At 65.9% G+C, this 15065-nt stretch overlaps 1 protein-coding gene across 3 annotated transcripts; it reads right to left on the bottom strand.

Annotated features, from left to right (window-relative positions):
• Window positions 1-1885: 1885 nt before the first annotated feature.
• On the bottom strand, window positions 1886-13232 carry MAFK (MAF bZIP transcription factor K). 3 transcript variants are annotated; one of them, XM_067705304.1, is made up of 3 exons: window positions 13062-13232; window positions 5244-5323; window positions 1886-4407 (listed from the first exon to the last, which is right to left on the bottom strand). In XM_067705304.1, the coding sequence occupies exons 2-3, from the start codon at window positions 5277-5279 to the stop codon at window positions 3973-3975; spliced, it is 471 nt and encodes a 156-aa protein (XP_067561405.1). In that variant the 5' UTR covers window positions 5280-5323; window positions 13062-13232; the 3' UTR covers window positions 1886-3972. The 3 variants fall into 3 exon arrangements, with proteins under 3 accessions (XP_067561405.1, XP_067561404.1, XP_067561406.1); XM_067705303.1 differs by lacking the exon at window positions 13062-13232 and adding an exon at window positions 10507-11633; XM_067705305.1 differs by lacking the exon at window positions 13062-13232 and adding an exon at window positions 5974-10350.
• Between the last annotated feature and the right edge of the window lie 1833 nt (window positions 13233-15065).

Raw genomic sequence — 15065 nt, 5'->3', positions numbered from 1 at the left:
CCTGGGCCTGGGGCACGGGACTCAAGGCCAGCGGCCTCTCCCAGGGCCCAGCCCGGCTGCCTGATAAGATAGGCTGGCCTCCTCCCTGCCGCCAGCTGGGAGGCCCCCCATCTGCCTTACCGCGCCCTCTGCGGCTGGCAGGCCCAGCTCGGGCCCCCACGTCTGACAGCTGGTTTGCGAGTGGCCACGGGGCCCCCAGAGACCCGCTGACCCAGGAGGGAGGTTTTCTGGAGGCTGCGGGGCAGAGGCCCTGCGGTGAGCCAGGGGAGGCGGTGCTGCCCGAGGGGCCCTGCTTTGGGGCCTGAGTTGCCCAAGGCTGTGTACCCAGAGGGCATGTGGGCCAGGGCCGCCTTCTGGAGACCCCGACACAGCGTGCGGTCCTGGGGTGCTCTCAGGCAGGCCTGGCGCTCTGGGAGCACCCGCCGTGTGCCAAGGGCCGGGCCAGCACTGTCACACGCGCGGTCCTCACGACGGCCCCGGGCGGGTGGCCGAGGCCCAGGGAGGTGGAACCACTTGCCTGCGGTCACGGAGCTGGCAAGAGGGGCTGCTTGCCCACCGGTCCCAGCCCCACCGGCCCCTCTGCCCGTGGCCAGGCGCTTCCGACATAACAAAGTCAAGCAGTGAGGACGACACACCTGCAGGTGGGACAGAGCCTCAGAGCAGGTCAGAGGGGCTGCCGGCCTCACGGGCCTGGCCCTGCTGACGGGGAAGCATGGGTGCTCCGAGGGGACCGCGGGCCACCTCTCCATCTCTGACGAAAACCCGGTTCCCGATTCCAGGCCGCACTGCGTGGGGCCAGGGGTGGCCACGGAGGCCGGTTGTCTCACCCACATGCTCTGGCCTCGGTGTTCTCACCTGTGAAATGGCCCTAGCGGTCCACGCCACAGGGTGGCGGCCCCCAGAGCAGCTGGGCGGCCTGGAGGCAGGAACCCTTTAACAACCTCCCTGGAGCCCAGCGCCGGGCGGGGTCGTGACTCCCCAGCCTGCACCCAGAGGCTGCTGCCAGCTCTGGTCTCAGGGACACACCCAGGGGGCTCCCGGGAGCAGCCGGCTGGGGTGCGGGCTCTCCCGGGGCTGCTACGGGGGTCTGCTCAGCTGGGGGAAGACAGCGACCGCACTGTGCCGAGCGCGTCCATCCCCGCACCTGATTCCGCAGAAGGGAGCTCGGGGGCTGGCGGGGAAGGAGCCGGCGGAGGCCACACGGAAGCTGGGGGTGGGGCTCAAGCCCAGTGGCTGGCACTGAAGCACAGTCCCTTGGTTACGAGGTGCCACCCCAGTCAGCCCGGCGGGGCGGGGGGGCGCGGGAGGGCTGCCCGTGTTCAGAAACCCCAACGAGCAGCAGATCTCCTGGCAAGCTTGACCCTCCTTCAGAGGCCAAGACCAAGTGCTGACCCACCTGACCCTCCAAGGTCAGGGGGGTAAGGAGGGGGCAGCATCCCGAGGACAGGGCGCCCGCTCCCCCGCCAGCAGGCCCAGTTGGCCGGGCCCCCGGCTCTGGCTTTCAGGGGAGTCTGCTTACTGGCTTTGCCCTCGGCCCCAGGCAGACCCCATCTCTCCCACCCACTGCGAGCTCACCTTAGAGCCCCCGCCTGGGAAGGGGGGCCGCGTCCACCGACAGGGGCTCCTCGTCAGGGCAGTAGGGGCCTTGGGAACTCCACCCACCACCTAGAAAGGGAGCCCGCCTGCCTCCACCTGCCTGAGCCCTCCGCGCGCAGCCCTGGAGACCCACTCACAAGCAGCATCTGACGGCGACCCCACCCCCGGGGGGGCTCCAGCCACGGGGGCCGGGATGGGGGGCGGCGCAGGCAGCGGTCCACAGCGCCCCCCCCGGGCCAGGGAAGGAGGGAGGGTTGGCCCAAAGCGCCAACCGTGCAGCAAGACAACGTGAAACCAGAAAACTCTTTATTGAAAGGTACAAAAGCGTCACGCGGAGAGGTACAGCAATAAATTAGGTGTGGCCGGGAGGGGACGCGCGGGCGCGGGCCGCACGCCACACCACAGGGCCACGACACAGGGGCTCTTCTCAATAATTTATACCATGATGAAAGCAGCACAAAAATAAATATTGAAATGAAACTGCTGAGAGGCCAGAGGTGCGGGAAACAGGAGCGGGGCTAGGCAGGGCCCTGTCGCCCGGGGGAGCGAACCGGAAGCACGGGGGACGGGAAACCAGCCCCCCCGGCCAGGGGGCTGGGCCTGTTTTCTTAAATTAAAACATCCATATATTAAAACTGTGACAATGAAATTTCAACGCTCTGAGAGGAGGGGGAGGGATCACGCTGGTCTCCCAGGCCTGGTCCCGGGGAGTGGAGGCTGCGGGATCGGGTGCTCGGAGAGCCCGGGCCGCCCGCCCTCCCCGCGGGGCACCCGGCCGGGGCGCGGCCCAAGGGCAGCGGTGGGCGGCGAGCGCGGCCAGCTTAAGAAGCCAGGCGCGGGCGGTGGCCCCGCTCCCACCCACACTCCCAGGCAGCTCTGCCCTAGAGGCTTACAGTATCAAATAGGAAGAAAAGGTATGAAAATCTGTACGATAAAATGTATATAATTTTATATATATATATACTTCTCTCTCTTTTAAATATCCCCGTGGTCCTTACTGACATCCAATGTGGATTACCTACCATGGCTATGGTATCAACAGCTTCTTTACACACCGGCCGTGGCTCCGGAAGGACCCAGACGCCCCAGACCCCGCGCGCTCTCCCAGGACAGGGGCGCGCTTTCTGGCTGTAGCCCTTGGGGCCCTCCCCCTCCCCCCACTCCTCCTGGGACGGCTGGCACCCTGCGCGGAGGCAAGCCAAGAGGAAACCACGAGCTGGGGCCCAGGGCTTCTGGCCTGTGGTGGGCTCGGGGCTCGCCGCCCACCCCTCGGCCCCGGCATCTTCCCAGGTGGGGCAGGAAGGGGCGGCCCCTGCCTAGCCACGCGGGAAGCCCCGCAGCGGCTCTCTGGGAAAGGACACCCCAGCAAAGGCCCCCCAGTCATCAGTGGCTCCGAGTGCCAGAAAGGAAGAGCGGGTGAAGGGTCCAGGTGATGATTAAGCACCAAGGTTGCAGAGTCCCCGTGTCCTCTGCCGACACACCTTCCGAGCACTCCCGGCAGCTGGTCCTTGCCACCTTTCCAGCCCAGCGCCGCCCCCGTCGTCACCTCCCCCCACCGTCCACACTCCTCTTTCTCCAACCCCACCCTCCTCCCTGCTCTCACCTCCTCCAGCAGCAGGACCCACGGGCAGGACCACGGGCGCCGCTGCCCAGCTCCGTGGCCCGTGCCTGAGGCTGCCGCCGCCGCCTTCACACCTGTTCCACACGGAACACAGGGCTCCGCCTCCCCGGCCAGGCGGCTGCTGCTCCGCGATGGGGACCTGCCCTAGGTCACCCAACACAGAGGGGAAAGCCCAAGGCTCACCCGAGCCCCATTAACGAGCCACTCCCCAAGGTCCCCGGCGCTACTGGCACGCTGACGGGAGGACAGGTACACGTGCACATGCGCTTGCACGCACTCGTGTGTACAGGCTCGCACACGCTCTCATGCACATGCAGCCCTTCCTCCACCCGCTCACGGGGCACAGGATCCCGGGTGTTCGGACCCCTTGGGGCACGGTTCCTCCTGGGGCACCCAGGGCGGTGAGGGGGTCCTGCACCGGCCGGGGGGCCGAGCGGGGGACGGACGCGCTGCTCGTGGGAGGGGCGGAAGACGTCTGGGCCGCGAACCTCCCAAGGACCTTCCCTCCACACATCCCAACTCCCCCAGTGTAAGACAGAGCCCTGGAAACGGCCCTGAGCGAGGCAGCAGGGCCCGGGGGAAGGCGGGCCGCGTGGGCGCGTGCGTGTGCAGAGCAGGTGGCACTCGGGCCCCCGGGAACCTACTCTTTTCCAGCCCCGGCCCGAGCCCGGCACAGGTCCGCGATCTGACTCCGGCGTGAAGGGGTCCGCTCCCCGTGGGGCCCTCGACCAGCACCCCGCGCCCCCCGCCGGGCACTAGGAGGCGGCCGAGAAGGGCACGGAGGCGGAGGCGAGCTCGGCGGACTTGACGATGGTGATGACGCTGGTGGTGGCCACCCTGGTGGGCGTGACGGGGCCGCGGGCCACGGTGCGGGCGAAGGTCTGCAGGGCCTCGTACTTGGAGCGCAGGGCGTCCAGCTCGAGCCTCATGCTGCTGTTCTCGCGGGCCAGCTTCTCCACCTCCCGCTGCAGCTCCAGCCGCTGGCGCTCCAGCTCCTCCTTCTGGGTCACGCGCTTGATGCGGCAGCTGGCCGCGTAGCCGCGGTTCTTGAGCGTGCGGCGCCGCTGCTTCAGGCGGACCACCTCCTCCTTGGTGAGGCCGCGCAGATGCTGGTTCAGCTCCCGCACCGACATGGACACCAGCTCATCGTCGCCGAGCACCGGGGCGTTCTCGCCCGCCTCCTTCTTGACCTGTGGGGCCGCAGCTCGTGGTCGGGGCGGGGACCGGAACACATGCCACGGGCGCCAGGGCTCGGCCCCTTTCCCCTCTGCGCCCCAGGCCGGCCCGGCCTCCACCCCGGAACGGGGACGGGCGCCGTGGGGTCGCCCGGCATCGTGCACGCGGTACGGGGCAGGGTGTCCCCTGAGGGATGCTGTCGGCCATGCCCGGCCGAGAGCCAGTCGCCCTCTGTCGCCCAAACCCCACGAGGCCGCGGCCCGGCTGTGCTGCCCCGGGACTCTCCAGTGCCTGGTGCGGGGCTGGCGGCAACCCCTCCCTCTGCACCCCTCAGGCCCGTTAGGTCCCGCCAAGGCCGGTGGGACAAGGCTACGTGGACCCAGCGGGACCCCAGGAGGCGCCTGGAAGGGCACAGCCCACAGACGCACAGAGAGCTGACTCCGGCCAGACCCAGCTCTGCTCCTAAGCAGGGAAACGGCCAGCCCCAGGGAGGCAGCGCCTGGCGCGGACCCACGGCACCAGGCTCGGAGCTGCAGCACCCGCTCACGGGCACCCCACCAGGGGCTCTGTGGAACCAGACGCCACCCTGCCCACGTCCGGGGCTGGGGTGACAAGTACGTCTTGGCCGGCAGGCACCCACCCCTCCACCCCCAGGCGCCAGGGCCGGCGTCTCCCGAAGCCACAGCCCGCGACTCTAGCATCACTTCTCCCAAAGGTACTTCCTCCAGCCCACGGCCCCTCCCCACGCCCGGTGACAGGCTTCCTTCCTCAACTCTAGGGCGGTCCTGGGACAGGGGCTTCGGGGGCCGGGAGGGACCTTCCCGGGCCTGTGCCCATCCCACCCCCTTACCTTCAACGCCTTGTTCGCTTTGGGATTAGTCGTCATAACCTGGGTACAGTCACCCGGACAGAACCGCTTGGAAATGGTAACTGAAAATCACAGAGCACAGAAGCGAGTGTGATGAGTTCCTGACTGGGCACAGGTGACCCAAAGCAGGGACGACCCCCTGCAGGGATGCCCCGAGGAGGCTCAGCTCCCCGCTCTGCACTGTCCAGTCACAGTACCCTGCAAGCAGGGGCATCCTGGGGGTCCTGAGCCACTGCCCAGGGGGCCCGGGAGGACACCTGCCCACACCCCCAACTCCAGCAGCGGCCCGAGAGCGGCCTGCGTGCACTTTGTCTGGGGCCTGGCAGCCACGGCTGTCCCACACTGCCCCCGCCCACTGGGCCCGGGCCATGAGCGCCAGCGCCGCGGGCTGGCACCGGGCAGAAGCAGCGGCCGCTTCCTGCTCTGCCTCCGGCCCCAAGCTAGACGTCTGCACCTGTGGCAGGACGCCATGTTCAGGGGTCCAAGTGCGCCGTAGCAAAGCCCTCTCCCGAAAGGCCACACCTAGCCCCTGTGAATCGCCACTGGCCCCAGGGACAGCCCCTGCCCTGGCAAGACCCCATCACTCTGGGCCCACCTGGCCCCCCGAGAGGCCAGGTGGGGAGCCCCTGGCTTGCTGAGCTCACCGTAATTACGGGTTAGGGGGAGCCCCGTGCCCGCCCTGGCCAGGCCCCACCCTCCCCAACAGACCTACCTCCACCAAGGGCACTGCAGCTGTGACATCACCACCTTCACCTAGGCTGCCCCACAGCCACGACCTGAGGCCCAGAGCGTGGGCGGGGGCTCCCTACGCCAGCCAGCCTGCGACCAGGGACCTCCAGAGCTCACTGACCGTCTGGCGGGAGCCGTCTCTGCCGCCCGCCAGCCCCGGCCGCCCGCCCCGCCCTTCTCGTTTTCGCGTCTGCATTGTGTCACACATTCTAATCATTCATGAAAAAGCCAGCCAAAGCATCCCAAGCATGATTCCCCTCTGATAGTTGCCATGGCGACCTTGGGAAGTAGCCAACCCCCCATGGTCGTCATGGAAACAGAGAAGCCCACAGCAACAATGGCTTGGGGCAGGCCGAGCAGACAGCGCAGGTTGTGGGGCAGCAAGCAGGCCCCTCATGCCTGCGGCTGGGGGAGGCATGCGGAGGACCGGCCCGACTCGCTGGTGCGCCGTGTCTCCAGCTTACAGGGTCGGGGTCTGCCCCCCGAGTTCCGAACGCCGGATGAGGTGAACTGAGCAGAGAGAACGGCAGAGAAACACCCAAGGAGGGTCTTGGGGCCAGAGATGGAGCCACAGCAAAGCCTCCATCTCAAGGTGAGGGAGACCTGGGGACGGCCTTCTCCCGCAGCCCTGAGACCCTCGCTGTAGCACTGCCTGGACCCTCCACCCATCCACCCTGCTTCCGCGGCCCGCCACCCTTCACCACCAGAGGGTCTCAGCACCCAGGTCTCTGGACCCCTGGTCGGCCCCGGCAGCACAGCCACTCTCCCGGGCGCTGGTGCGGGAGAACAGGACGGCAGCAGGGCCAGTGTGGCCTCCGGGGGGAGCCGTGCCCCTCTGTTCTCCTCGCAGCTACATGTGTGCTCGAGACAGACATGCAGCCGCTCCTGGGGCAATCCTAGTAGGGAAGTAAGAGCTGCTTCCTGACTGTGGCTTGACCCCTGGCATCTGGGGGGACCCAAGAGTGCCCCACGGGCCGCCCCTCCCTCCGGTGCAGGGGTCAACGCTGGGCTGGAGAAGCCACTAGGAGGGCTGGTGGGCCAGGCGGCTGGGAGGCCATGAGAAACTTCTCCAGGACGAGCGGCTATCATTCCAGCTCGCTCTCAGCACGCCAGGGCATAGCTGGGCGGTGAGTCACCAGCTGTTTACAGAGCTGGGCTCACATTCCCACAGCCTGAGGCCCCGCCCACCCACCCGGACCAGCTCCCACCCGGTGGGAAAAGGAAGGGGGGGGCAGGGGGGGCTACGCTCGGACCCCGAGCAGACCCTCAGTAACGTACCGGCCTGGCCAGGACCCGGGCACCTTCAGGGCAGGGACGCCTCCCCTGGGGACCTGCCCACCGTGACATTGCCTGGTGGGTCGCCCATTCCCAGGATGTGCATAGGCCTGGGCCTCAGCACCCCGTGGGCTCGGCCCCCTGCCCTCTGCACAGGTCCCACGAGCGTTAGGCGCCCTTGTCCACCAGGTCAAGGTCGCCCAGGCAGACCCTCAGGCTACGTCCACCGGCTCTGAGCCCACCTCGTCCACCACCTGGGCTACTGGGGCCCAGGACCACGGGCGAGGAGCCCCGGCAGAGACGGGAGAGAGTGGTCCGGCTGGGGTCCCAGCCGGGGTCTGACCTCAGGGACCTTTCCTCAGTCCTCAGGCCTTCTGTGTCCAAGCAGATGGCGCGAATGTGTGCAAATATGGAGCCGAGGGGCTGGTCTCCCTCTGGGGGTGATGGAGCAGACCCCCTTCTCTCTGTGGGTCTCGATCGTCCCTTCTGAAAAATGAGGGGATCAGAACCAAGGGCCCCAGTGCCAAATGTCCTCAGCTGGGCCACGCAGGTGACGCCGTGAGAGACACTCCGGCCGAGGGCCGCGCTCTCAACCCCCCGGGCTGCAGGGCCTGTACCAGCACCCCGGCCCTGCGGAAAGGTGGCAAGTCCGGGGCGGGAGCAGACACCCACCGCCCTGCTCAGCATCATGACCCCCACTGCCTTGGCTTCCGCCCCCTCCTCAGGGACCTGCTCCTCCCGGCCCGGTGCCTGCCCAAGGGGCTCACACCAAAGTCAGGCCCAGGGGCAGAGGGCCCTTCCGCAGACTCGGCACAGGGACAGGAGCGGCACGGTTACTCGCCTCTCGCCCAACACCCAAAACACACAAAGTATCGACCTCACGTCACTTCTGACTTCAGAAAAACAACAGCTCGCTCTTGGAAAGAGGTTCGGAGAAGAGTTTTGTAGGTGTGAAGAAGAGTTTATAAAACACCTGATTTTGAAACAACTGCCCTCAAAGGGTATTTGTGAACCACGGAACATCAGGCAACCTCATGGGCCAGCAGAGCTCACACAGGACGAACTGCTTTCTGGGACTCGGCTGGAACCGGCTGGGGTGGGAGACAGCAGCTGGGCACGGGCAGGGGCGCCCAGCGCCGCCGCATCGGAGCCTGGTCACCCCACACGTCTTTTCAACAGCCCCGTACAAGGAAGGACGCCCGGGCACTGCCGCCAAGTAACAGAACCTGGCGACACACGTGCAGAGAGCCCTTGGGCTCGTCCTGGTGGGCTCACCCCAGAAGCTCGGTGGCCAGCGCTGGGCTGGGAGCCTGGATGGCGGGGCTGCCCTCCGCTTGCCCCCTCCCCAAGCCCTGAAGGAGCTGCTGGGCCAGACAGCGTGCAGCCAGCACTTCTACCCCAGAACACCTTCCAGGCGACCGTCAGCCTAACTAAGGCTGGTTTTCAACCCAAAGCCGGAAACTCCATTCTCACCTACAGCTGAACACGGAAGAGGGCTTCCTCTCCAGGAAAAGGGAACCCCAGCAGACTAGATGGAGGCAATTCAGGTGACCGCGTGGTCTGGAGGGCCTTCGGGGGCTGGGGCGTCCCTCCCCTTCCGGGCCCATTAGGAACAGGGCAGGGCAGGGCGGCCAGGTCTGACAGTTCAGGATTGCTCTTCCGGAAGGCAGGTGGGCCTGGGCCAGGACCACTTCTTACCTTCCCTCTCACAAACCCCTTCCTCAGTTGTGACCTAGCTCCTGAGGTGACTCATGGCCTGGCCGTCCCCCGTGTGCTCCGGCCCTCGAGGGGCTGGGCCGGGGTCCAGGGCCCGGGGGACATTTTCTCCATCAGGGGAGCCAGTGGCTGACAGGAGCACTGACCCACCCGAACAGCCCCGGGTTTGGATTACCTAGGAGCAAGGGAGGTTCTAGAGTTTCAGATTCGCGCCTAGACTGGACGACTAGCCCGCCTGCCCAGATCGTGAGCCTGCGCGTGAGAAGCCGCGTCTCTGATACCGAGCAGGGTGGGCCCTCGAAACACTGCTCCTGTGCGGCCCGTGCCTGTGCCCCTCAGCCCAAGACAAGCGGACGGAGCAGCCCTGCCATTCCCAGGCCTCGAGGGTGTCAGGTCAGAGGAGGGGGAGGAGGAGGGAGGGCAGGTTCCCACTCCCGCAGCCGAGAGCGGACCCCAAAGCCAGAAGCCACCGTGCGGCGGCGGCCCCCGCTCTGGCCGCACAGCGGGCACCCATCTCCCAAACAAGCACACATCGACTCATCCCACGAACGAACGAGCTGAAGACAGGTCCCAGGACCAGAAGGGCTCCCACCGCCCAGCCCCAGCTCCGCAAGACGGGGTGTGTGTCCTGCCGCACCTCTACGCGCACCCCACCAGCCCGGCCTGCACCCAGCCTCCAGGCTGGCCCTGGCTGGCCGCCCTCCGGCAAGACGTGACTGTCTGCCTGCCTCGGAGGACGTCTGGTCACCTTGCCTTTGCAGCCCAAGGAAGCTGTGTCATCCTGGCTACGTCCAGAGGTGACTCAGGCAGCTGCCGGGCTGACAGCAGGCGGACCGCCGCCCCGCACCCGCCACTCCCCGTGACCCTCTGCTCCTGCCACGGAGCTTCAGGCCAGGCCCTGATCCCCTCAAGCCCCCGGGGGGTCCCCTTCTGGCTTCTGCTCTCCCCCAGCCCAGCTGTGCCATGCAGGGCTCCAACCAGCCCAACCTCCAAGTCCAGCCAGGGATGCCTGCACGGGCCCCGGAGCTCACCCTCTCTCCACACCTGCCCTCCTCCTGGGTCTCCAGCTCAGGTGGTGATGGCCCCCCAGGCCTCACCCCTCCTTCCATGCCCACCTGCTAGGCTCGGCCTGCATCACCCTGTAGACGCTCCGGCCCTACAGCACCGCCTGGGCCCAGGCCCCCTGCGTCTCGTCTGTATTCCTATCTCGGTCCCTCAAATGCAGCCCCTCCAAGCAGGCAGAGGGAGCCCCCCTGGTCAGAGTCCCTCCTGAGCCCGCCTCTCTCCTGACCACCTGTCACCATGCCAGCCCCCCCCAAATCTGTGCTGGGTACCCTCCCACTTCTGAGCCCCCTGCCCTCCCCTCCCCCAACCCTGGCATCACCAGAAAGACTCCCCTGCCTTCCCTGTGGTTAGGGGGGTGCCCCCTCCTGAGCACACGTCGACGGCTGAGCCCAAGACCTGGTCCTTGTGTCCAAGCCCTGCCTCCCTCGCTGGATGGAGAGCAGCGGACCCTCCTACCTACCTGCTCCCCCCACTCCTGGCAGGTGAGAGGTCTGCTGCATAAGCAAGTGTGTGAGCACTGCGCTGAAGGGAGGGGGCCTGGGGCGGCTTCCACCCCGTCTCCTCTCTGCCCCCTGGCCCAGGGCACCCAGACAGGCAGCGCAGAAAGGCAGGCAGGTGCTGCACAGACCCCGGACACGGGACCCCGCCCCACAGGCCAGCGAGGAGGCTCGGGGCTCAGTTTCCTCACATAAAATGGAGTGTGTGTGTGTGTGTGTGTGTGTGTGTGTGTGTGTGTGGACTGAGACCACACAGGTTCATCTCTACCTGCTCTAGAATCCTACAATTTTAAGATGACACTTTCAATTTCCTGACACTGTAAGAAAGAGGAAACATGATGAGTCTGTGACTTATAAAAAGCAAAAGTAAACAGCGGAGCAATGCATCTTCCATTAGCAGAGAACAGGGGGCGGGGAGCAGAGGGGAGGGTGAGTCACTGTTTACTGCTCTGAGGAGCGGCCACACAGAGGACGCTCCCAGCTGGCCGGGGCTCCATTTCCCGTGTGGACTGGACCCGACATCCAGAAAGTCCGTCCAGAAACCTTTAGACTCGGGAACAGCCAGGACACGGGCAGGAATTCTAGGTTGCCCGAGATTGTAAACAAACTCCGCAGCGACGGCAGAGCCAGAGAGTGAAAGAATGCACCGCGGGGGACAAAGAATGGTCCGGAAAACGACCTGGCTCCGAGGCAGCCTCAGCTGCAGGGCTGGAAAAAGGGCTGGGACGCAGCAAGCCCCGGAGCCGACTTCCCCAGTAGCCTCGATTCAACTCCCATTTTTAGCAACCACCTTGAAAGTGAGCGATGCTGAACTTGGAAGCCAGCCCTTAAAGGCCAGCTATGCTCGAGCACAAGAGGCAAAGGCGCTCGGGGGAGAAGCCTCACTTGTGGTTCTGAGTTAATAAATGTTTTATTTTGGAAGAGCGAGACGTCTAGCTTTAAGTCATAAAAGCAGACACCCTCTACCGAGCTCAGACTCAAACATTCCTACTGGACCCAGGGAGAGAAGTTCTCCGAAAGGTGTCAACCATCCAGGATGCAACAAGCTGCAGGTGTGCCCCACCCACGGCACAGCCCACCTTCAGCTTCCCAGCCCCCCCCCCCCCCCCGCCCCGCTTAGACAAATGCTTTTTTAAAAAGCGCCATCCCCCTGAAGACATGAGTCTTCGAGACGGGGCTCCAGAGACAGCACACATGGCACACAGCCGTACTTCATTAAGACACCTGTGCAGCAACCGCTGTGCGGGAAAACCTCGCCAATGCCAATAAAGGGGCAAGGGGAGGGCAGCGGGGCCGCCAAGCCACACTGCGGGGGAGCCACTGATCTGTCACTATGGGCTGGGTGTGGGCACGCGAGTCGCGGGAGCTCCCCGAGTGAGGCCAGGCACCTGGCAAGGGGGTGATGAGTGCTGGTCAACTCTGAATGAACTGTTAGGGGAAGAGCTCCCTTCTGCCTGGGCTACCAGGGCCGTGGGGAAGGTAAACAAGAGCGTAATCATTAACACACGAAAGAGATCAGGGGACTTCCAGCAACCCGAACCGAGTGCTCCGGGAATGTGGGCAGAATGTGGGCAAGTGCCGCTTGGGTGAAGACTCCAGGACACGTGGCGCGTGAGGATACTACAACGGGAGACAGGAGACGGAGGGCAAAGCGATGTGCTTTTCCAACGCAGACCCGGGGCCATAGCCCAACACTTCCCTCCCTCCCGGGTTCCGGAGAAGGTGTGTGGAAGCAGGCAGACTACTGACACATCGCCTGTGTCCTGAACTCGGAAAAGGCACCGAAGGACCCGCATTTCCAGTGAGAAGGGATGGAGACACCCCATTCACAGAGGAGAAAAATGAGCCGCGAGCCATGGGGTTCGGGAAGTGACGCGTTCGCCGTCCCCCTCCCCACCCCAAGCTCCCACACCGAGGCCTCCCTCCGTGAGCCCCGGCAGGTCGGCTGCTCGGACCGCGACCCGGTCGGCGAGGCCCCTTCTCTTCGCCCTGGCCACCCTCGGCGCGGCGGGGACCCGGGCGCGGGCAGCGCAGGCCGGGCCTGAGCGCCGCCGGGGCGGGACCGCGCGGCCGAGCCGGGCAGCGCCCAGGTGCGCGAGGCCCGAGTCGCCCCGGTCGCCACGCGCTCCCCGGCACGTGGCCCCCGCTTCCCCCGGAGCTTATCTCCGGGGCCTGAGAGCAAAACAGGTGGGGCGAGCCGGGAGGGGGCACCGGGCCCGCCGGAACGCCGCGCTCCCCACTCGGCCCTCTCCCGGCCCGCCCTGCGCCCGCCGCCTCCGGACACGGGGTTGGGGTCCGGGGTCGGGGGCGCGCTCCCCTCCCCAGAAGGAAGGCTCCCAGCCCGCGCGGCGCGCTCGGGACGGGACACCTGACGGCAGGTGCGCCGGCCGGGTCGGAGTCCCAGGGTCCGGCCCAATTTGGTCACGGGTCTGAGGGGGCCGTGACTCAGCGGCTGGCGCCCCCCGCCCGGTCCCCCGGCCCCAGGCCCCTGGCCCAGCCCTGCCCGGCAGATCCTCACCTGGCGTCGCGCGGGGGGCGCGGGCGCGCGGCGGCTCCTCGCGGGCACGCGCTCTCCTCGCGCTCGCGCTCACTCTCGCGCTCCCCGTCGGCCACCGCCTCCGCCGCGCGCTCCGGCTCGGACTTCGCGAAGAACAACAAGTCCCCCCCGCCGCCCACCGCCCGCCGCCAGCCCGCCCGCCCGGCTCCCCAGCATCTGACACCGCTTCCGGGATCGGCGTCGGCGCGCGTCACGCCGCACCGCCCACCGCGCGCACCGCCCCCGCCCACCCGCCGCGCGCGCGCCAGCGCACCGCCCACCCGAGGCACCGCCCGCCGCCGCGCGCCGACGCCCCGCCCCAAGGTTCCTACCACCCAGAGGCTCCGCCCCCGCGCCCACCTGTGCAAGGCGGGCGGGCGGTACCTATGACCGCAGGTGCAGCGCGCGCTGCGTGGTGGCGGCCCCGGCGTGCCCTGCGCCCCACACGTGGCGGCAGTCGTCCCCACACGTCGAACCGAGCCGGGAGCACCCCCATTCTCCCTCGAGCTCGCCCTCTCTCAGCTCGGGGGAAGGGCAGGCTCCTGTTTGGACTCCACATTCGTATTCTCCAGTTGGCCTCCCCTAACCCTAACCCTGAACACCCCACCGCCCACCCCCGCGCATCCCTTAGCCTCACCAGGGCCCTCGGAGACCCCGCCCTCCCCAGGAGTGATCGCAGCGGAAGCCCGTGTCTGGGGACGGTCTAGTGGTCTTATCACAAGAGGAGATGGGTCCAGGGACACACACACCTCCCTGTCTGTGGGGTAGGCCGGCCCCACAAATGAGGAAAGGGCACCTGGCGTCCCCTCCTGATAGGCGCCCCTATCTTTCTTTTGATTTCCCGTCTTGACCAAGATGTGCGTAAAGAGAACTACTTCTCTTCTATTGGAAAGAGAACAACATAAAATGGTGATAAATGGCTTCAACCCATAACCTCTATGTCTAGGGGTCCAAGACCCTTGGAACAGTGCCCACCTAAGGCCCAGCTGATGGTTGCCATGGGAAAACAGACCCTGCAGGTTCTGCAAAGGCAGAACCAGGATGCTTCCCCAGCCTCAGGTCAGGGCCACCCCAGGAGAGGAGAGCCTCCGCGTGCTGCAGATGGAGGACAAAGCTGGGGAGGTGACCCGTCCAGTCACACGGCCTGGCCCACTACCCCCTCCCCAGCACTTGGATGGGAGGCCAAGCCCCTGGACGGTTTCTGGATCCTTCTCAGAAATAATAATGAGGCCACAAGTCTGAGTTCTGAGTAGAGAACAGGGAAAAATGCCAAGGCTCTGGGAGAGGGGGGCAGGCCTCCCACCATCTCAGGCTGCTCAGGGAACGGGAGAAAGTGCTGAGAGGTTTGCAGTCGGTACCACGGGTGGGCTTCCTTCTGAGTGACCTGCTCTGCTGGGGCGCCCTGGCCTCGTGGGGCAGCCAGGCCCACTGGAGTTTGCTGCCGGCCTCAACAGGAACAGCTACCAATAAACACAGCGGCAGCAGCAGCAGCCCATCTCTCCAGGATGTTTTCAGAGCCGGAATTTGAAAGGTGTTTCCCCTTCCCTTAGCCCACACCCTCTGTCCTCAGAGGCTGTTGCTTTGTGGCCCTCTCAGCAGGACACCGCAGTGAGTGATCAGTGTAACTGACTCTCTCCTCACTGTTCTCATTTCCCTAACTGGACCGCAGTCTCTTCATGTAACCTTTGGTTACTAAGAGCACTGTCTAAACTAAGAGCACTTTCATCAACACCATGAAAGCAGGGCCTGGAGAGGCTGCATCAGGTGGACCTGGGAGAGAGAGATCACACCTGTGCTGGAGCCGTTCGCATCGGTTCACTTCTGGGTCTTAGTTTCCTCGACTGTAAAATGGGCTTGGTAAACAAACTTATTTACAAAACAGAAACAGACTCACAGACTTAGAGAAGGAACTTATGGTTATGGGGGTGGGGGGCGGGGGGGGCGTCGGGGAAGGAGCTGGGGAGGGAATGATTGGGACTTTGGGAT

Source organism: Pseudorca crassidens, chromosome 15 (assembly GCF_039906515.1).
Source record: "Pseudorca crassidens isolate mPseCra1 chromosome 15, mPseCra1.hap1, whole genome shotgun sequence".
Taxonomy (NCBI): Eukaryota; Metazoa; Chordata; class Mammalia; order Artiodactyla; family Delphinidae; genus Pseudorca; species Pseudorca crassidens.
Note: the sequence above shows the minus strand (reverse complement) of the source record. Positions and strands in the feature narration are given on the sequence as shown.

Coding starts and splice junctions, on each gene's coding strand:
- MAFK (XM_067705303.1), bottom strand. CDS start 10,546: ATGCAGCAGACCTCTCACCTGCCAGGAGTGGGGGGAGCAG. Junction 5,324..10,506: donor GCCAGGAGTGGGGGGAGCAG/GTAGGTAGGAGG, acceptor TGTGATTTTCAG/TTACCATTTCCAAGCGGTTC. Junction 4,408..5,243: donor AAGCGAACAAGGCGTTGAAG/GTAAGGGGGTGG, acceptor GCGGCCCCACAG/GTCAAGAAGGAGGCGGGCGA.